The sequence below is a fragment of the Pseudomyrmex gracilis genome, unplaced genomic scaffold, assembly GCF_002006095.1.
Source record: "Pseudomyrmex gracilis isolate BER0280 unplaced genomic scaffold, ASM200609v1 scaffold_15, whole genome shotgun sequence".
Lineage (NCBI taxonomy): Eukaryota > Metazoa > Arthropoda > Insecta > Hymenoptera > Formicidae > Pseudomyrmex > Pseudomyrmex gracilis.
In genome coordinates, this window is record NW_018020599.1 from 22,253 (window position 1) to 45,503 (window position 23,251).

Sequence of the window (23,251 nt, forward strand, 5' to 3'; positions counted from 1 at the left end):
ATAATAATAATAAAAAGTTATTTAATAACATTTAATTATAATTATAATAATCTAACATAAGAGAGAGAATACAATATGCTATATATATATATATCTCTTCAGTACTTTTGCAGTATATCCTTTATTGTCCTCTATAATTTTTTTAATGCGTATAATGGATTCTATATTTTTTTTTAACGTTAATTGTATAAAATCTTATTTTATATCTTATTTTTTAAAACGTGGTAATGATAATTATAACAACATAACACGATATATATATCTGTGTGTTGAATACTAATTAATTGAATACTAATATAAAAACGTTATTAATCTAGCAGGCAGTTGCAACAATCGCGCGGAATAAATTATGAAAGAGAGAAATGTCGAAAGTCACATAGATTTCTTTTGATAGACTAGAATCCTAAAATGCCGTTTGCTGTATGTGTGAATAATAGTTGATTAGACCTAAAATCTAAGGAGCACTTCCGGTGGGCGGTTTCTCTTATGTTTCTCAATATTCTTATTTTTCAGTACGGCGCGCTTTTCAAAGTATTTTTAGAATACCTGCAAACACAAAATTATTATCACTTAAAAAAAAAAAATCATAATTTGTCACGTGTTACACATTCATGATACGTGCGCTTTATAAAAAAAAACAAAATATGGTTTTGTATTATTGTCTTACCTGTGCCTTCTTGTAATTTCTAGCTCAACAACACCCTCTCTCACCGTCTTAAACAATTCAATGACTTCCTGATGCGTGCGTCCCTTCAAAATTTTGCCGTTCAAACTCACGATTTCATCGCCTAAAGATGCAAAATAATATTTATTTTATATTATAATCAAGCAAAATTCACATATGATGTATATACACGCAAGTATGTGTTTGAGAGAAAAAATAATTTAATGCGCAATACTCTCTCATTTGAAATTATCAAAAATCATTCCTGCAGCAATTATCATAAACAATGCGGTAAACTTTCTTTTTTTTTTTATCTTTCGATCTGATAATACTGATCTAAATAAGACCAAGCGGTGATCCGGAAAGTTTCTGCCAATGACCTCGTAACGAAGATGTTCTTGCGGGACGTTTGCGCTCCTGCGCTTATGCAAGCCGATCAACTTCCAACCCGTTACTCAAGCATGCGGCAAGGAAAGGCGAGCGACGAGAAAACCGCGAAAGAACGTAAAAAGCGGCGGGCTCGGTTGAAATTCGAGACACGAGAATGCGAAGTGCATCTAACGATCTTCCTGGTTATCCGTGTGTCAACTACGACGCGAATAGCGATCGCTTGGGATTTTGTCACAATGATAACACACGTTCTTTTTGACTAATGTAATTAATAATAAATATGAATAAGAGAACCGAACAGAAAAGTTATAGATAACCATATTTTTCTTGTCATTTTTTTATTTGATCGATGTGTCGAAGAAATTTCTAAACTTTATACACGCGCGTTAAGATATCGGAAGACGACGTGTTAACATCGATGGCACAGTGGCGTGGTGATATCTCGTTGTGTCTTCCGATGAAAAGAAGAGAGAAAGAAACAAGAGGAAGAGAAAAAAAAAAAAGAATCCGGAGAAAAACGGTAGAACACGCCATGACTGTTTAGATATGCATGCGGCGTTGGCTGTCGGATTAAAGATTCGACAGCTGTCTGGCAAGATCGCTGTGAATACGTGAGGCCGTCTCGGTTGTGAACGTACGTTCGACGCGTCGTCATGCGCATTCCCTTATCGTCCAATTGATAGGTTTCGAGCGAAAAATATTTGTGAGGCGTGTCGACGTGTGATGCATCGATAAAAAAGAATTAACATTACGCCGGTACATGCTGAGATAATATCAAAACGACACAGACTCGGCATTCTTTTAGTTGCGAAGCAAACTCGCGCGCTAATACTCACACCATATTACACAAAAGAGCGATCCAAACCCAAATTAAAAACTAAAAAGAACGTTTAATGTGATTTACTACTATACAGTGAACGGTTTTCAAAAATGAGATGATTTACCTTGTAGTAACGATCTAGAAATATCGGCTTGCCCGCCGGGGAATATTCTTCTAACGAAAATTCCCATATCACCTCTGGGACTATCCCTGCCACCTACAACGCTGAAGCCCAGACTAGGTTTGCCGTAACCTTTCTCGAATCTAGCTATGTGTTTCGTTACGTAATGTTGCGATTCCGTCGTGGGTTCCAGATTGCTGTTGATGTTTTTTTGATTTTCAGACAGGCACGAGAGCGGCAGAAAGTCCGGTCTCTTTCTCGGATAAAGCGAGTTCGCGCCGCTGTCATTCGTCTTCTTCTTCTCGACCGAGGAAGAAGCGTGATTTGCCTCGGTGTCAGTCAACGACATACTGGAGAGACTTTTCGCATTTTCCAGATACTCGTGTTCGCCGGGCAACGTCGCTGGCGAATCCTCGTATACTTGCGGCATCGTTTCCTCGTAAGCCGTCGTTAATCTCACCGTGTTACCGGTAAAGGATCTCAAAAACTCTTGAACTTCTTCGAGACTTTCTAACGTTTTCAATTCCTTTCCCTCTACTTCGACGATTTCATCTCCCAATCTCAATCTGCCATCCCTGAATCAAAAATAATTAAAATATATAATTTGTCAATTATTTTTAATCTTTAACTCACGAAATAACTCTTGAACCATTCATCAGAGAAAAATACGATAAAGGATTTTTCTCTCATTTTTCTCACTCTCTCTCTCTCTCTCTCTCTCTCTCTCTCAATTCAGTTTGATCTCAGTTTGATTATTTTTTGTGAAGAAAAAATTTAACAATTAAAATAAAATTTACAAAATAAAATATTCTATATACAAGTGTATTCTGTACAACAAAGATTATCTAAATGTTATTTTAATTTTTTTCTGTATTTTAAATTCTATACAATATTATCTATAAAATATTATCTAAATACATTAAAACGCAAGTTGTTTTTAATTGTTTGTAATTTATGTCTACGCACCTATGAGCAATGCCATCGCTTTCGAGTTGCACAACAATATACCGTAGATATCCTAATCTCTGTTGCGCCAGTCGAATCCCGAGACTATCCTTGGGATTTCTTTTGTGTAATTCTATTAAACAACATCGACGAACCCTCGTTAATGGCTGAATTATGTCACTCAAAAACCTGGTTTTATCCTGTTGCAGTCTTTTGCGATGAGGCGAGACGTCCAACGTCTTTATCGTGTTTGATAGAAGACTCAATCTGTCCTCGCAATTTGGAAGCTGAGTGTCTTCCAGCCGGGATATAGCGTCCTCGTCGAAGAACGTTCCGTGAATGCTGGGTAGCATCCTCCCAGATCCGCTGCGGTGCCACCTGATACCGTCGATCCTCTCGATGTTCAATTGTGACATTGTATTTGCATCCGATCTGTTCTCATCGATATTAGAATTCCGCCTGATTTTTCTAGCGTCCTGACTGCTGTCTTGATCTTGACACTCACTGGGCGTCGAGCTCCTGATAGGTTTTTCCGCTTCCGAGTCCACCACGCTGCTCGTATCTGAACTGCATTTTATACTCAATCCTTCATTTTCCAACGCCGCCACGGATTCACCGCGTGGTCCATCACTGTCGTAACCGGATTCGTTCGAGCTCACATAGTGGGACGACAGTCGTTGCTCGCAGCTCGACACAGAATTTCGTCTGTCATTTCTGATAGCCATCACGTCGAAATCCACGTTACAATTTTCCGTAATACCGGACTCGATTCTACCAGCGAAGTCCAGCTTGTTACGCGCAGCGTCCTCGCCGTGCTGAAAATCGTTGTTCTCTCGAAGAGACAACAAACTGCTGTCGAACAGACTGTAGCAGCCCGCGGTGTCTTCCTGCTGAAGACCAGCTTCGATTCGCTCGAGACGGCTGGCGTTCAGGCTGTACCTGTCGGCTTCGTATTTGCTAGAATTCCTGCGAAATTCTGCGTAAGAAGCCCGATTTATTCGCGAGGCGTTTTCTTGATTTCTCGAAGCGTCATTGTAACCAACGTTTCCGAGTCTCAATTTCTTCCGTCCGAGAGTTGTGGTGCTCATGTACGAATCCTCGATCTGCAGAGTCGGGAAATGCTCCTCCGAGACCGTTTTGAACAGTCTCTCGTCTTTAGAAATCAATGATCCGTGACGTTCTTCCGGCAACACGGATAATTTGGATCGCAAGAAGGCGTACGGGAAACTGGACTTCTTGGCCTCTTTCAAGTCGCAGCTGTTGCTCTTCTTCATAAATGACTCATCTTTCGTTTGACCGAGGTCGCAAGTACTGAAGCTCACCGACGGGCTGCCCAGTGAATATGTGGAAGCGGAAGAGTCACGTGCGTGAGATTCGAAGGCTCTTTGTTCGTTGTCTCGGTGTCCCGCCAGATCGTCGCAGGACATTGTCTTGTCCTTGCGCGCGGCTATCTGCAAATCAATACCCTCCGAAGGATCGTCACCCTTCACGTAGGTCGGACTGCTGTTCAGTTGGCTGGTGCTACAGCTTCGGAACAAGCTCTCTTTATCCGGGATCGACGGTCTTTCTTCGATATTTTGTGATCGCCTGTTGTTCCTGGCGGAGTTAAGCATACCGGTTGAACCCATCCGAATGAAAAACGATTTGAAGGGAGACGGAGAACGATGACAAGCTGGCGGTAATTTTCTGTTCGTCTTCTCGTCTACGTGCATCTTGTTCAATTGATGGACGTTGATGTTATTGTTGTTGCTGGCACTATTATCGTTGTTGTTGAGATTATTGTTATTGTTATTGCTGATGCCGTTGTAATTGGCGTCGTCGGATCTCTCCGCGGCGGAATAAATAGTCTCGCGAGATCTAGTACGTCGAAACGAGTCGATCTTCTTGCCCATTCTGCGACTCCAAATTCCGAGACTTGACACTACAGAACGCAATAATAATATGTCACACGTGATTATTATAATAATGATTTATTTTTAAACTTTCGTTAATTAAATAGCTATTTGGAGAAATTTCGTCTAAAAAACTACTTTAAAAGCTAAAGACAGCTCATGTACATATCAATTAGCAAGAATAAAAAAAGTTACTAATTAAATAAATAATTATCTGACACACAATGTATATGTCAGAATATAAACGGAATCCGGTATTCTCTCTCTCGCGACGAAGATGGACGAAGGCTAGTAGAAGGGGAGTAAGACATTGAAATGTGACATGCCATCACATACGTAAACCGAAAAACCACGATATACCCACACCCGCGTTCGACATATGGTCGTTCTCGAGAATTGCGACTGTTCGCCGCCGACCATATACGTGCTCGGAGCAGCGGTTCCGCGTAGTTTGGGACTACTTTTTCGAGATGTCACCCCGGTTAACGGACCTGCGCCACCGACACATCGGTTCTACATAACGAGAAACGATTAAAAGGCCGCTCGGGTATCGAGCACACGTGTTTTGCGATCAAACGTGTACGTACGGTACACACAATGCGCGGGCAAAAGGCGATATATATATATCGTGTCGTGTAGTAGCTACCTTATTTGTAGATTGGGTGTCGATCACTTTGTTCCCGTAATCAAATGTCGAAGATACACGAAATATTTTTCTTTTAGTTTACACTGGGTTTGCCGAACCGCTTGTTGCTCGTTGCGTTTTTGCGGAAAAAAGTGATGTTAACAAGTTTATATGTTGTATTTACGCGTTCGTATGTATATAATTAACTCAGTCCGTATGTAATTATTCAGTTTGAGAAGTGTGTAACTTAGCCGAGTCATGCAATTTGATTCGAAAGTTAAGTTTTACACAAATAAAACTTTCTATTAAACTCTATACAAGGAAAAAAAAAATTTTTACTCATGCCGTATCTCCGACGTGGTATATACCGCGGCAAAAGCGGCGGGGAACGCAAGTCGGTGTGTTCGCAAGTATGTCGGACTGGCGAAGCTCTAACGAGGCAAGTGCGCCAAGCGAGTGATTAGTGAAAGGATGCGATGTTTTCCTGGATTAGCGGTAGTTCTCGGTTATTCGAAACACAAGCAGGATCAGCAATGTCTCGCCAACACCGGCGGCGATGGTTTTTGTATCGCCGCTCTGCTGCTGTCGAGCAGGGGACATTAAAGTCATCAGAGCGTGGAGTCCAGTTTGAAAGTATATTGTATTTAGACCCGCTACACGAGAGACGATGTCCACGTATTGTTGAAAACAACAGTTTACAACAGTTTTACGGTTGCGCACTTTTGTGCGCATGCAATACACAATCTACTTTTTAACACAGTCGCGAAAATCCATCAAGGGTTAAATATTAGAAAGTTTATGTATTTATTTTAAAAGCGGAATTCAGAAAGAAATCATAGTCGAATATAAGTAACTCGCTACATAATACAAGTAATTATAGCATAATTCGTTACATCTCGATATAATTTACCTCGCTGCTTTCCCGGATCGTGCTCGATGATGAAGGCCGGTACGGCCGTGACCATTTGATAATCAGCTTCGATGACATCTTGTTCGTTGTCTTGTTTCGTTTCGAGCAATGTCTGCGCCACGGCATCGCCGTGACTCCTCCGTGTGTACTTCGTTCTGGCGATTTTCAAAAGAGCGGAGGTGTTCAGATCCTGATTGTTTTCCCGCGGCGTTGAAGTCCCCGACAGCTCGTCCAGCGGCACCGTCGTCACGGGGTTTGACAAAGAGAGAGCGACATCGTCGGCGCTGTGACGCCTCGATTTCGACAAGCGTTTAAACATTGTCCAGCTGGAAATACAAACGGCACTAATTAAAATCAGAAGAGAATATATGTCTATTTCAAAGCACGGGTCTTTGTATCAAACTCACAATGAGATAAAAGAGATATAATACGATTGCATTGTATCAAGCCACCATACGTTATCTTTTATTTATAATCTTTTATTTCATTAAAAAAAAAAAAAAAAAAAAGATTCGTTATAATGCCAATGCGACGTAACGCGCATCGTGCTTCGCGAGTTTCCAAGTACGATTTACCGTTGGCGATTGATGCTCGGCAAAATGTTTTTGCGGCCATGAGGAGATACCGATGGATTTGTGATCTTTCATTTATCGTCTGAATAATGACATCATGTTTCTCTCAGAGAAGAGAGAAACCGACATATGTATCTGCCAATCAAGATAATTGTGTGACATTGAAGTAATATGACATTCTGATATTATCTGTCGATATAATTAGTTACACAGTCGTTAGTTCCTCGTAATTTTATAATCCGTATCCGTCTGTCAAATAAGCAATTACAAATTTTAATCATGGTGTATAAACGGAATTCAGTTTACTATTGAAAATAACTGAGAGAAAGAAAGAGAGAGAGAAAAGATAAAATTCCTACAGCCGTAAGTTATGAACTTGTCATTTATTTTGTTTTCGTTAAATATTTTTATTTCATTCACATTACAGGTACAACGAAAACGAAACGTAAAGAAAAGCGAATAACGTGTTAGTAATGTGTCACCGATTTTATAGACAGATATTACAAGAAATGTTCTTCGTAAAAAAAAAAAAAAAACGCTAGACATTACAAGAAGCAGAAAATTCTCTCTAAGAAGAAAAATGTACGCGCTACATAAGCGAATAAGTAAATTTACGATACGCGCGTGTGTACGTGTATAAGCGATAGCCGAGGCTGGAGAAAGTCTCGTGGCGTGTACAGGAACTCCATGCTCGCATATGCATTTTTGCAGTCGTCGAATATTGCACGATTTCACGTAATGCATATGCCACAGCTGCGCATTCGCTGTAATGTTGGCGCAGCATCAGCACTAGAGAAGCGTTCGAGCGCGGCATTATCACCGCGGAAGAGGAAAGATCGACCGACATTCCTGATTTCACCACTATTGACATCTAATGCTTTCTATGAAATCTCGTGTCCCAGAACCACCGAACGTCCTTGCATCGGATACGCATTCAGTTGATTTCTCGATGAAACGAAAACAGAATAAGAAATAATTTATCATTCGCACTCCTTATCGCCGCGTCGCATTTTGCGCAGTTAAAATTTTTTTTTTTAAATAAAAATTGTGTGATATGTTTTTATTTTTTTTTAATTTGCAAAATTTCCGCCAGTAAAAAATGAACTTAAACGCCTGTAATAAAAATTCGATGTTTTTGTTTCATCGATAAATATTGAATTCTTTGGAAGATACTTAGCAGAGATGCATTTGCATTTCATGAGCTTCGCTTCCGCATTAAGCCTTGTGTCATGCAGATATATTATAAAAGAACCTATTTCCGGTATATGCACGTGCGATTACGCTCTCAATTCAGTTGCGCTATAAAACAGAGAGAGAATGTACACGTGACGTGAAGAAAACTGACACACATAAAGAAGTATTATATCAACGGCGCATATTTTTATTATCGTATACGTTATATTTTTGCACATCACGTTGCGTGTGTGAACTTTGTATTATGTGTAGGTACGTTTTGTTATATCTTCTGATTTTTATTTAAAACTACTTTTATTAAAACTATTTTTATTTAAAACTACTTTTGAATCTATATTTACAAAAAATTATTTGAAAAAGAGATTTTATTAGACAGAAAGAAAGAGAGATGCGTTCCGAAATAATAATTTAATGTGAAACTTTGAAAAAGTGATTGTAAAAGCAACAGTGAATGGAAAGCAAGCAGATTTTTCAAACAAATTACACTACTATTAGTCTTCGTTAATGATCAAACTTGTTAATGTTGATAAAATCTTTTCTCACTCTGATGAATACCTGAAGAGAGGAAACAAAAAAACTATTCAAAAAGAAGACCGAATCATCATTGTTATTCGACTTTACACAATCAAACTTGTTTTTGATTTTGTTTCTTGATTTTATCGACAAGGAAACATCAGAAGATGTATGTTTAGTTCAAGGAAGAATTAATCTCCCGCGGTTCATCCGCGCGGACTGCATATGTGCATACGGCAGGATGCACTGATCACCAGTGCGCGGACCGCTTCATTTACCCTTATATCACAGGTGTTGTGTTACATTGTCCACGCAGAAGCAAGTAACGAAAGGCCAACGGAAGGGTATCGGATGTTGTGCAGCATAAGGACGACGTTAGAGGAGACTTATTTTTTTCGTTTTTCGAAAGGTTCGGTCTTCAATGAGAGTATCAGCTATCTTGGCTCAAACGCTCCGCGTTTGTCGTGATAAAAAATATCAAAATTAGAGAAGAATATAAAATTTACATTTTATTAGTACAAAAAATAATAATTTACATTGTAATTGATCTCAAAAATACTTTTTTATGTACACAATTTTATATTGTGTTTTCGAAACGGTTGGGCGTATACGCTAAACCTTTTTTTTTTTGTAATGTGTTATTCGATCCAGTTTATATTTTTCTCGCAGCAAAGATATTACTTGCATAAAGGACTAAAATGCTAACGACGAGCCCGTAATTCGTTTATACTACCATAAAACGTCAGAGGTAGGCATTTTGAAGATTTCATAACAGCGTGGTCCGGTGTCGTAATACACGGTGCCGTACGCTTGCCGCGCGATGTAATTTTCGGAACGATTAAAGCCTTACCTTGTTACCTTACTCGTTGTGTGCTCCTTATAATACCGGAGCACGCTGCGTGTGGTTCTAAATAAGGTGCGGAAAAGATGTGTAAGATAGTCTTTAGCATCCCTACGTAATAAACTTTTTACCGTAATGTTAAACTCTCGCTGAGAAGATTTTTGACGGAAAATTGTCGATACTTCAAACCAGAAAAAAAAAAAAAAAAAAAAAAAAAAAAAATAAGAAAAGAAATATGTCAAGAAGAAGGATTGAATTCTTGTTGTGGAACTGGAATCTCGCAAGTTATTAAAGCACTGACAATTGATTTCTTCCCGCATCTTATATCCGTATGCTTTGTATCTATCCGTGCCTTATACGTGTCTTATATCCGTGTCTTACGTATACGTTTTATATCCTCCGGCCTAACGCGTACTTCCTGTTGGAGACTTCCTGTGCGCGTCGTTCACAGGAAGAAGCGAAACCAATAAGTGTAAAGCATTTATAATAGAAGAGAAAGGCGTATCATGCTAATGTTACTTTATTTGCAAGGAAATTTACTCCTTCGTCTTCTCAATTTTCTGTCTCCTCAGCGCATCTGGATTCGCGTGATGCGCTTCGATACAGTGTCTATTGCGGCACGGCGGCGCGGCGAATATAATCATATAAGGCAGAGGGTAGTCAACGCCTTAGATGGCTTGAAATATAGCAACAGGCCGTGTGCAACTTGGTCAGGTCTAGGTAAAAACTAGGATAGGCCTAGATGGCTCTCCGTATCTCGGAACGGCCAACGACGTTATGTAGAAAAACGCAAAAGGTCACGTGTAGAAGCAAAAAGAAAGAAAGAGAGAGGCGGGAAAGAAGAGAGAGAGATAGAGGAGAGGCGCAGAGAGAGAGAGAGAGAAGTTCGTCTACGTATGTATGTACACGTGTGGCGTGTATGCATGCACGCATGCACGCACGTACGCGCTGCGGAAGGGAAACCGGGAGAGAACGTGGAAAGAGAAAAGCAAAAGAGAGGCGAGAGAGAGAGAAAGAGAGAGACGCGCGTAGACCTTGAAGAGAGACGCGAGAGAAGCAAATACTGCCGGAATAGGTATATTCAGCGTAGTCGGGCAGTGCACTGAACTTGGCAAGAAATCCAAGGTTGCATGGCTTAATGATCTAGTTTCTTCGGGGATGTGATTCATCATTATGCATTCATTCGTCGCGGCATATTCTCGCGTTTTCTTCTCGAAACTCTTTCCAACACTCTTGCAAATTTTGCAATCAATCTAACTTAGAAGTAGTCTTGCGATCCATAACGCAATTCTTGACGTTGGTTGAGATCGTTATAAAAAAAAAAAAAAAAAACAGTAAAAAAAACGCATCGTTGGAAAAAATATTTACACATTATTTACATATTCTCTTGTTCTATTTACCTGCATTATAAAACACTTTATAAAAAAACAAAATAAATGAATAAATACATACTAGAATTTCTAGTATAAAACAAGAAAATATTTAGTTTTTTTTTTTAAGTTTATTTAATCGCACGTTTAAATAAAAATATGTGTCACTTTCTTGATGAAAATGAAACATTTTGCACAAAATATCACTGTATAAAAAAATTATACAAAAACAACTCGGTATATTGTTTCCCAGAAATTTGATGATTTCGTCAAACCAGTTTTTAATGTCAGGACTGCATTTTATGATGCGGTCTTTTCAACGAATGTACGTCGCACGTCATCGACAAAACGACAAATTCCAAAAAATGCGCCGCAATTCAAAAAGCTGAATACTTTCGCGTTGTTTATTACTTAATATTAAAATAACTCGTTCGCTATTGTAATAATTTTAATCATTTATTTCAAAACATCCTGATACAGAAATTGTGTATACGGAAAAGGAAATGAACCAATAGAAGCACGAGAGCGACAGCTTTTCTTATCCAAACTCGGCCATTATCGATGCTTATCGAGATGCATTATATTGCAACAGTCGCTGTAACTGTTCCCTCTAATCTGCGTGTGTACTGTGGCTGCATCACGCCGCAAACGCTTCAAGGAAGCTTCTTGCGGCGCACGTGGTGAATGTGTGATTGCGAGGATGCAAAATCAGGTGAATCAAGACCATGCGGACCGAATCCTTTGTGCAACGGCGCGAGGAACGCGCTGCATCATCCATTTGGATGGAGTATACGCGAAGGAAAGCATGAACAAAAACTACGAGAGGCGTAAATAAGCTTTTTTATGCCGCGATGTAAACCCGCGGCGCGTGATGGTTTACGATTTTTTGCCGCATCGTTGTGCGTGTAATGATGAAAGATCCAGAAGCGCGCGTGTCTTTCTTCACGTGTCTTCAACATTTTCGATCGGGCCTATTAACATTGTCATTGTATACAAATGTTTATAATATTAAAATAATGCGCGTTGAATATTACCTGTAGTGTTTCAAGTTACTAAAAATCAACATCGAAGCTAAATGTCATGTGTGTTTTAAAAGTTTTTACGAGACGTGTTTTTTTTATCTCGTGTCACGCGCGGAAAATAAATTTCAACAACAACAACAACAACAATACGCGCCGGCATGAGAGAACATCTATCTAGATATAGCGGCGCGTGCCGTCTGACCCCGCGCATTAGCTGCGCGGGGGTCAGAGCAGGTGGAGCGCGTGTTTGATGAAAGATCAGGTACGAGATGTGGAAACGCACGTAGTCTTATTTATGCGCGCACCACGCCCCTGCATCCTGTACGCGAGGTTATCGGTGGCTCTCGCACATAAAGTGGTTCCATCATAGCCGTTACCAATAAATAGTTTTTGCACACACACACGCGATGTCTTATTAAGTCGTATTTGCGTTTTGCGCTTTTTTTTTATTTTTTTTATTTTCTGTAAATCGTAATGGGCATCGGAGTAATCGGAACCACACGATCGCTCTTCTCCGGTTTCTTCTCTAAAAGAAATATCAAGATTCGAAACGGTATCATCCTCCGCTCTTGGTCAAGGATGAGCAATCAAGCGGCGAAACATCTGGCATTACTTTCCACGCTGTCACTCTCCTCCTCAGCTTCCGGCCATTTTGTGTAATATCTATAATCTTCAGTTTTATAGATTAACCGTATACACGTTCTCCCGCGGATTGTTCTGAGCGCGAATCAACTTTCATCGCGCTCATTCTCTATGTTAGCTTGTTCCTGTATCGAAAGTACAATCCTCGATGAAGCGCTTTTACACCCGATTTCTGCGAGGACTGCATGCTGAGAAAGCGTGCCTCTCTCAAAGTAAAACCGGCTGTATAAGCAGCTTATGTTGCACCTACACGTATCGGCTAAATGAATTCAGACGGTTATAGCTACTGCGATACGGAGATTACGCCGAAGGTAATCCTGATCGTATCCTGCAGGAAAAGCCAGCTTCGACTTCATCTTCTTTTTTTTTTTCTCGGTTTTCTCTCCTCCCCTTGCTATCATCGCACTAGCCCTCTAGGCTTGTCATGTCTTCTTTTCCTCTCTCTCTCTCTCTCTCTCTCTCTCTCTCGCTTCTTTTTTCTTCTTTCTTTTTCTCTCCTTCTGTTTTCTCTGTTACTCTCGTGGTTACCATAAGAGCGAACAGAGGAAGCGACCGATTAAGTTTTTGTTCGCTTGAGAATTAGAGGTCGAGCGAAGCTGATGTCGAGAGAAGTGAAAGAAAAAGGAAACGAGCAAAACGGAGAACGGCGATCTTCAGGCTGAGGGCAAACGTACGAATCGAACGGCTATCGAATAGACTGATGCTACACTTGCCAGTTGTGCTCTTCATTCTCTCCCTATACTATTAACAGAAATCGTCACGCATTCGAGAGAGTTTTCTCGCTTCGCAGGACACAGAGTTTTGTCTTCTTTCCCACGCGGCATCTTCTTTTATAATTCTGTCAATGCGTGTCGAAGAAGGAATTTGCATTGTGAAGCACATTGTGTTACGACGAAATGTCGATGCCAATCACAATCGAATCATTGTCTTTGAGACCGATCGAACAAAGATCGCGAACATAAAATATCACGTAAACTATCGGCGAATGAATATTTCATGTTAACATAGTGTGGATGCAATCTTCATTTCGCGAGCCGCATTGATTATCTTATGTTAATTACGATTGCGAACTAGTACTTCAAGGGGGTAATAACATGTTCTTGTACGAACTATTTTCCTTGGCATCGTTTTCCAAACAATCCGCTATTCATGAAAGACCTAATTTATTCCCTGACACATACGGCATGTTGTAACTTGTAGTCGAACTGCATTAACCTAATATCGCGCGGATGAAGATTTATCATGACATATAGACATCTCGTATCAAATTTTTATTTGTACGCACATATATAAACTAAGATATTTTTTATAATTTAATATATATATATATATATTTATAATATAAATTAGCTCTTTCTCACAAGCAGCGTACATCAAATAAACCTCAGAGCTTTTACCAGCGTCGACATGAATAGGTAAAAACAACAAGATGAAAATACATGAAGGTGTTGAAAGCACGACGTTGCGCGAGTCGTTGATTAAATTTATGTCTCTAGCGGTCATGATAAATGTGATGGTTCGATCTGGTTATAATTTGGGCTTGAGTACTTAGAGAAGTACTTTAGAAGGTGTGTACGAGCCTTTTACTACATGCCACGCTGTTATCTTCGCGCTACGATTTACGGCGATGATAAAGTCTTGACGAGAGAAGAAATTTACTCTTTGCGTAAATTCCCTTCGCTAATCAATTTGAACATTTTTGTTCATATTTTTTAAATCAATTTTAATATCTCTAAACAATTGTTGTTTTTATATCTTAAAATCAATTTTAACATCAAAACGTATCTACATTGAAAATTTTTAGTAGTCCCTAGAATAATGTTTGTAATTAATATAATAATGTTGTAATAATAATTAAGAAGTAAATTATATTTTGTGATTAAGAAATAAATGCATTGAATATAATTCCGGAAAGTTATTGTCAGATAAACCTAATAAACAGAATTATTAAGCTAAGTAAGGATAAGTTATAAAAGTACAGATTTCTGCGTGTAACGCAGTTACACACGTGCATTATTTGTGTTGGACGTATACTTAATGAATTTAATGCTTTTCAACAGCAGCGCAAATAAATATCTCTCACTATTTATTTGTTCTATCATCATTGATGTGTGTGTGTGTGTGTGTGTGTATACGCGAGATCAAAATTAATAAGCCTGATGTTGTAATGTTTGCCGCAGTAGTCGATGCAGAACGGTGACAGAAAACATCGAAGCGAATTATATTGAACTAACATGCACGTTGTTGCAGTCAATGAGGCAAATATAATATTGCGGAGCATGAATGGTTCTCTATTTATGAAAATAAATAAACGAGACACACGCGCGCTTTGGATGCTGCAGCAGGATGCACGCTCTGCTTTCCAGCATCCGTAGTCTCTCTCGGATAAACGTCCGTCAAGAGAGTACATTAACCACACAGCATAAATGTTCCTTCCCAGGCACTAGATTTAGAATTGCTACGTCTATAAGTTCGATTGCCACACATCTTGATAGTTTTTTTCTCTATTTACGTGTATCTTAATTATCGCGTGCGCAAATATTTTTGCAATACTACTAAATTGTTACATGTACACATTTACACTATTGTGCAGTTAATAGATAATATAAAAAAGGATTCAAAAAGATGAAAAATCTATTTGAAATCATTGAGTAACTTTGAATTTGGTAACTGAAAAGGCATTTCTCTGCCGATTGCTTGTACGTATCTGGTTTTCCTTTTCGTTTTCATTTCCCGAGATTCCGTTACTGTCGCGCGAGACGAGGTTAAGAGAGGGAGAAGGAAGAAGAGATAGACATATATATTCGCGGCAAATGTGAAGAAAGAAGAAAAAAGAACAAGAGAAGAAAAAAAAATTGGCAAAGTTTAGAAGTGAGAATTAAGAGAAGTGGAAGGGCATGTGTGTAAAATGAACTCAGCCGAAGGAAGAAGAAAGAAAACACACTCGTTTCGCATTCTGCAGAGCGCTAGTCAGCGGCTAACTATAAGAGGAGCTAACTATAACTCCAAGTTTCTACCCGCGGCTGCTATTTCGAGGTTTCTTGCGTGCGTTGTCGCGCCGCCAAATCCTGACCCCATCCCGAGAAAGATCCGACATCGCCGCACGAACGTCCGGCACCTGCACGACATTGCAACACGACAAGTGTAGTAATGACACAATTCGGTGGAAACATGAATCGGTCTGTTCTTGATTACGACGGCGAACGTAAGAGCAGTTTTTTGCGAAAATCTCTCTCGAGGTCGGCAATTAACGGATATTGCATTCTGGTGTAATAATTGTTGCAAGAATATGCATGTGATCGATAACTTGATAGTGAATTAAATTATACATTATTAGCAAGTGGTTAGAAACAGCGAGCGAGAATAACGATTTAATGCCCAGGTGTTCGACAGTATTTTAGAGCGTTTTATATGCCCGTGTATAGATAGTAGCATGTAAACGTGCTATTACATATAATTCTAAGCTGGTTTCGTATCCAGTTCTGCGCTGTGTTTAATTACGTTCAAGTTACATCGCACGGCGAATAAACGCTCGGATGCCAAGAGAAGGTCAATGCACGGTACTAGCTTTTGATGACGCTTGCATCACTTGATCGGCATCAGTTAAATCCTATTATTTATTTAACAAAGCTGAGAAATCGACTGGGGCAACTAGAAAATCGGTCGACATTTTCCGGGCTTCGCATGGAATTACACCGACGATGGTGGGCATCGTCGGTACTTACGAGATGTTTAGAAGAAGCACTTGAACCTTGCAGAGAGTATAAAAAAACAGAGCGCTTAATTTATACAAATAGTATCTGCTTGCTCTGTGTAATAAACTTTTGTGTTCAGACACATGTTCGAAATAAAAATCAAATAAAAACTTGGTTCAATAATTATTGCCACGATCAATATACTCTCGATTGATAAACTACTTGGAAAATTTCTGCAAAAAGATACTCACGTCAGGTGTTATTATTCAGTTCCGGTTGGGTTGTGATCAATACAACGTGATTTTCAAACGAATAAAGAGAGAAACGCGATTAGCGTTCGAGAGCGAGCGACTGGATTAACCTTGCGTTCTCGTCTCGCTTGAAAACGCAGGCTTTCTCGCTCTGGTCCGTCGCGAAAACAGAATCGAACACATGCTCGATGCATGTCGAACGGGGTGCTCCGCCAAGATCGCGTGCATCCGGTGAGATCGACCGAGTATCTCTTTCGAGTCTCCCTCAACTTAGGTTCGCGCCGCGTTTAACCTTGTCAGTTTCCTGAAGCAGTAGAAAAAATGCTCCCGATTCATTAACTCCGTCATGCCGCTAATTGTAAGATCAACGTGATACTTGCACTTTACAGTAATTTTAACGATCTTAATCACACTTGCTCGCAAACTTGTCGGAAAAATCTTGTTTAATTTTTCTCATTTCTCTTTTCAGTAATGTTAATGTATTATTGTATCATGTTACATTCACCATCTCGCAGACTGTAATAAATTTCATATCGAGCAAATCTTTTGTGAAAAATTTCATCTATTGTAAACTTTTAATCTTCTTTTTTGTCAAACTTTATTATTTAAATTGTGCATAATATATTTATATTGTATAAGTTTAATTATATAATACAGTTTATAATAATAAATTATAATACAGTTTATATAATAAATTATAACAGTTTTTATATAATAAATGTACTTTTATTCTGTAGAAAGTGTGGAAGATATATTATACAAATGTATTATACACACGAGAGATTTACTTGTTCGGCGATATGGTTTATCAATTATACTCTCACTTCCGAAGTGTGTGTTTCGTGTGGCAGTAGTATGTCCGTTCCGCCCGTGAGTACAAATGACCTCTGAATCCTTCAGACACGTTATTGCACATGCAATACACCTGTTACTCTACACGAGTTGCGTAAGTTTCCTCGGTGGCGAGCCCACGAGTCAAACTGACCGCAAGAATTCCGAATACTTTCACTCGTTTCAGGCGCGGCGCGACGCGGCGCGCAACACGAAGGCGCGTGACTGGCCGAGAAAGTATTTCCCCAAATATGTGTCCGATCTGATAACTGATAACAGCCTAGAAAGCATACATACAGATAAAGATAATACAGAAAACCAAAGAAAACAGAAACTGCGGAAATTCAATTTATTTTAAATCGCGCAATTAAATCTTTCAGATTTCTTCAAACAAAATTCGATCATATTCTGCAACCTTACGCACGCATTGCGTGAAAGCTGTGTGGTTATGCAAACTGATTCGGCCGTGCTAGCCAATTTTCTGATATTATCAATTTGTAATCGCGTGATTCGATACAGCGCAAGGCAAGATTACTTCAAGTCGAAGAACAAAAGCGAAAGCCGGTCTTGTGTTTCGACTACATTATTCCTATAATTATTTCGCGCGGTCACAATAAAATTATCTGAAGCGTAAACTACCTGAAGAAGAGAATTTTGAATTGTGCAATATCTCACAAACGTATTACGCACAATCATTTTGTGCTACTATAATTTCAAAGTGACTGTCTTTCAACGCTATTTTGCGTCAAGACAATCAACTCTCTCGCATGTAACTATCTTCTCCCAAATCAGCGCGAAACCTTGAAGAATATCTCCGGGAAGGAGGGAGAAAGGACAGACGCACATCTACTTAAAATTACAAACCAGTGGTCTGTCGCGATACAATCTGTCGAAAAAGGCATAAAGCGATGAATGTGTCACACAAAAGCCCCCAAAGAAGGTGAACCGGACTTTCAGGGGTCAAGCGGAGTCAACTGATGCGATTTGGTTTATGACCGCGTACCCCTTCTGCCCCTGTATTATTGTATTTTCGACGATGATTTACGATAGGAACGACCGCGTGTTTCCCTCTAATTCTTTTCGTCTTTTTTTCTCTTTCTCGGCTGTGTATACAATAACGCACGACGTTGCAGCCGATGCATCGCGGGATGTCATCAACAACACTACGGAATTTCGACTTTTGATGGCCATCTTTCTACCTACGCGTCATTCAAAAAAACAACGCTTTTTATTGAATTTTATTCAATTTGTACAAGAAGAGCGATAATATTAAATAATATGTCGTTTTTTGCAAATGTTGAAGTAACTTTTTGGCCACTTTTAAGTTATTTTTTTCGTAATTGCTTTATTTCAATAATACTTTAACTCTATTACTACCATTATCGATTTAGTATACATCATCAATTATGAAAGTTCAACACGAAGCTATGCATTACGTAATGCATAAGTTGTAACAAGTTTAGAAATGTTCACTAAAGCGTAAAGGTTGTCGATTGCCCGAAAAAAAAAAAAAATCTTTGTAGTAAATCTCACACGTAACACTGCGTTTATTCATGATACAGTAAATTCACTGCGGTTTTGCTACTTTCCATAGATTAGCGCTTGAATTATTGTATGCGTTCATAAAAAAAAAAAAAGAACGAAGAGACGAAGAGATACAAGAATAGCTAAATGTTAAAATATTGTACAACAGTAGGACAGTATACTTGCAAGGACTTCGACAATTCGAGAGTTTCTTGGACGCATTTAATGACCCGAGAAATCTTGCCTTAACGTAAATCGCGATTAACGTAATTAAAAAGTCGGGGAACGCGTCGAGCAGGTTTACGCGGTTGTTGTGAACTAGCGAGAAACGCATCGGAGCACACACGACAGAGCGCAGAGAGTGGCTCTGACAGATGGTCACCAGAGATTTCCGCGAGAAAATAACATTTACAAAAAACGTTGACGAGAAATATAGCGTGAATATGAATACACGTGTTCGGAGGAAGGCTTGGCAATTTCTAGAGAGCGACGGTAATCGTTGATGGTTGCGAAAGCAACTCATCACGAAGAACGAAGGTCTTATCTTTGCGTATCAAGCTCGAGATGGTTTTTTTTTTTATTAACCAGCGGTTGGAACCTGCAGTTGTTTTTATAGTCCGACTGTTCTCGACTATTCGAATTTATTCAACTAATTTTGTCAATCTTATTTTCACGAAAATAAAATGTTCGACAAAATTTAATTCAATAAAAAGCATCGAGTCTCTTTTGAAAATACAAAAGTATAAGAAGAAAAATTCATCTAAAAAAGCAATTGCGCGTTAATTACATGACATCGTTGCAGCGTCGATACCGAGAATCGCTGTAATTATATCGAAACAAGGAGCACTTTGTCGAACAAGCCCATTTATACGCATACATCGCGCCGATCCCGATGTAATTTCTTCTCTTTCTTTATCCCTTTTTAGATTCACATCCGGTACCAGCTTCTTCACTTAGTAGAAAGAAAAGAGTAAAAGAGAATTTTATAAGAAAAAAATTAAAATTGTTTTTTTTTTTTTTTAACTGAAAAGACGATATAAAAAAATATATATATATCGAAAATTCATTATTCTTCTCAAAAAGGAGAGTCGACAATTTTGAAGATAAATGTAAACTGATCATCGCATTAAGAAATACGTGAACGGACTGTAAAGCTGATTTATGTCGAAATTTAAACTCGAGAAGTATTTGTATTTGCACATTCTGAAATATGCAACAATATTCGCGCGGCCGTGAATGCACAAAACGTATGCGAAATAATGCGATAAGTAAAAGCCAATCGACCGCTTTCACGTATGTGTGCATTGCAGTTTATACCGGCGTTTATAGCAGTGAAATGAATGCGTCGCTATCGATCTTTCTCTCTTACTATTTCCATTCTCTAGTTTGATGTAAGACGCGTGATTTATTAAACATGAGTTTGAAGCTCTCAAACCAGATGTTTACTCCGTAGCAAGATAGAAAATAATCGTACTCTTGCAATAACGTAAAAGAAAATTAAAAAATGTCCAAGGTAAAACAAATTTTAATTCAAAATTATATTATGTAATTTTTTTTAATATAAAAGTTTTTATATATTTTTGCGCACATTATTAATATTGATATTATATTTAGAATAGTCAGTGTTCAAATTTAAAAGATAGAAACTGAAAGATGTGACATACGTTTTGTTGTTTTCCGTTATTGTCCGCGTATTACTGTTGCTATCGAAGCTACAAAAATAGTTTTGTAATCACATTTGAAATTAAGACTTGTGAGAAAATTTAGATTAGCTGCTTGTCGAGGAAAAAACGTTTCATCCCGTAAGTTGTCATTTTCATAAAAGCGTTGCGGTGAATACGATAAATAGCGAGAAATTTTGTAATACCGCAAAACTTTGTCATTATCAATGATGCAATTACACGAAAATACTCCGCATCTTGTTATTATTCTCGTATTATTATCGTATTCCTTTTAAATGTCTTTCTTTCTCTGTCTCTCATTTTCTATTATTATTACTTCGTAATTTTGTTCAACGTTATTAAAGCGAATTGTGTATGAGTGTGCGACTATGTATAGCGTGGTGTGCAAGGGTGTTGTCATAGCAATTTTTCCTTCAATGTGAAACTTATTCTTATCTCCGTTACACACGCCAACTGACGTGACATTCACGTTTATGGTACACTTCTGAAATATGTTGTAGCAAAAGATTTCCGTGTATCGTTAAAGTGAGGTACAACCTTTATTATCTATAGGCTATAACGCGAAATGCTTCCGAACATATAAGCGGGTAGGCTGAAAGCAATATACAGAAACATCCAGCAAAATTGTTGGCGATCGATGGCCAGGAATTGCAGGTGTAAACGCCCCAGCGATGTAATTTCATCTAGTAGCTATTTTCACTCCTTCGTTTATTATAACAACATTTGAACGTGTATTTTAAAACTCTTCGTTCACAAATCTTTTCCAATTTTCTTTTATATATTCTGTTTACAAAATTTTTATGTAATGTTTTTTTTGTGACTGATCTTCTCACATGACGTTTAAATATCTCTCATCGGCGTTCAATGTTTTTTGTCTTTATTTATTCAATAATATTTACTCGATGTTAACTGCGTTAATAGCCACATCGCCAATGTACTGACATAAAGAATATTGTGCAATATATGATAATGCAGTATTTTACTTTGAAGTAATTATTTTAAGGAAAAATACAAAAGCATGGGAGCAACGTTTAGTACTTACCTTTATCGAACACGAAACTCGAAACTGACGGAATTGCGGATATGTCGTCTGGTTGCTATATTAAATTCCTACGGTATACCGCGGAAAAATACTCCCGCAGTTGCGGTATGACGGTTCGTTCCTGTCGGAAAAGCACAGGTGTCATCGCACTGTCACGGCGCACGCAATTCACGATTGCCGCATAGGATCCCGCGGCATGCTTCTTTCTATCTATCTCTCTCTCTCTCTCTTCTTTTTTCTTCTGTTGTACGTGACGTATCGCGGTAATCGCAATTCGGGAAACAATCGGGAATTTCGGGGAGTGGATGGTACGTGAACCTCGATCGATGTCCGTGCGCAGACTGGCCGCACCATCGTCGCCGGTTGCCTCGCGTTCGTCATACTACGGCTCCTCGTCGCGTCTTTCTCCAGCGTGTGTTTCCGCTCTTTCATCCTTTCCCCCACCGTGTGCTTCCTCGCTATCGGTCTCGTTCGCACACACGTGCAAATTTTCTTTTGACACGCTCTCCAAAATGTCACACGAGATCATATGTATAAGAAGTTTGTATATATGTAATTATTAATAAATAATTGTATGAATTTACAGTATTAGCTCAATATAGATTAGTTAATTACAACATTCATATAGGAGATAATGACAATTAGTTGTGTGGTAACAAATGTAGCTCTTTAAGAAACCGATGTCAACTCTTCGTAGGATGCTGTTTGTTTCGTCATATTCTTTTCTGGTATTTAGAGAATTATCCATTCTCTCCATAAACGTGTTGACTATGTCAAATGAGCATTTAACAATGTTTATGCAATCGCCAGGTGACAAGAAATTATTTTTGTTTTTTTTATATTGACTTCTTCACCAATTTACACTGTACTAACTGTATCTTTTATACCGCAGGAGCATTCCGTAGACCGTACTTGGATGTGTGACAAGACATCATTAAAATTCCGTGCGTCTCGGTTTTAAACCGGTGATGTTTGTTCTCTAAATGTGAGACAGAAAAAGGGCCACCATACGTTGATGCTTTTCTTGTAGATACAGCGTCAATACACTGTTTGTCCTCCGCGGCCAAACTCTAACTATTACATAAGAAAGTTATTTCATAACGCTCAATACAATTGGGACAAGTTGATGTTTTAAGAGTAATTTGAAAAATATAAAAAAAAAACTAATAGCTAACAATCCCGTTATCCACAAACGATTTAAACGAAGAGTGGAATTATTCACGATTTAAATGTCTTTCACCATGACCGCGATCGGAAAACGACGGGAAGACGTTTGATCGGCATCGATCGTAACTAAAGATCTTAGAAATACTATGTGCTATTCTGCGCAAGAATCTTAGCTCGTTTAAGGTAAGTAACTGCTGCACAAAAACTGGACATTCCGCTACTGTTTGTCTCTTTTTCATTCTTCCCGGGTTTTTCTCTTTTCTACTTTTCATCGCTTTGCTTCATGAGCGATGGTGACATTTAAACCTACACGTGCGATATATCTCGCAATTTATTTATCAAATCTGCAGAATTGCCTTTGATCGCAATCTGTTTTAATAGTTATTCTTCAGGACAATTTAATAGTTATTCTTCAGTTTGAGATAAAAATTCTAATGTCATAGTGTTGAAACTACAATTTTTTAAATAATTAATTTTGAATTATTATTAACACTTACACTTTGAAGTGATAAAACTTATTATTCCAAGAGGATCTGCA

General features: G+C 38.6%; 1 protein-coding gene across 1 annotated transcript; it reads right to left on the reverse strand.

Moving 5' to 3' along the window:
* Window positions 1-227: 227 nt before the first annotated feature.
* LOC109863997 lies at window positions 228-21,903 on the reverse strand. The gene is made up of 6 exons (XM_020444749.1): window positions 21,547-21,903; window positions 6,368-6,693; window positions 2,962-4,861; window positions 1,999-2,570; window positions 668-788; window positions 228-546 (listed from the first exon to the last, which is right to left on the reverse strand). The coding sequence occupies exons 2-6, from the start codon at window positions 6,684-6,686 to the stop codon at window positions 510-512; spliced, it is 2,949 nt and encodes a 982-aa protein (XP_020300338.1). The 5' UTR covers window positions 6,687-6,693; window positions 21,547-21,903; the 3' UTR covers window positions 228-509.
* Between the last annotated feature and the right edge of the window lie 1,348 nt (window positions 21,904-23,251).

Excerpts from the sequence above, each read along its gene's own strand:
- LOC109863997 (XM_020444749.1), bottom strand. The coding sequence starts at position 6,686 with ATGTTTAAACGCTTGTCGAAATCGAGGCGTCACAGCGCCGACGATGTC. Across the intron at positions 789-1,998 it reads TTCTAGATCGTTACTACAAG|GCGATGAAATCGTGAGTTTG; the intron begins GTAAATCATCTC and ends TTGCATCTTTAG. Across the intron at positions 547-667 it reads GAAATTACAAGAAGGCACAG|GTATTCTAAAAATACTTTGA; the intron begins GTAAGACAATAA and ends TTGTGTTTGCAG.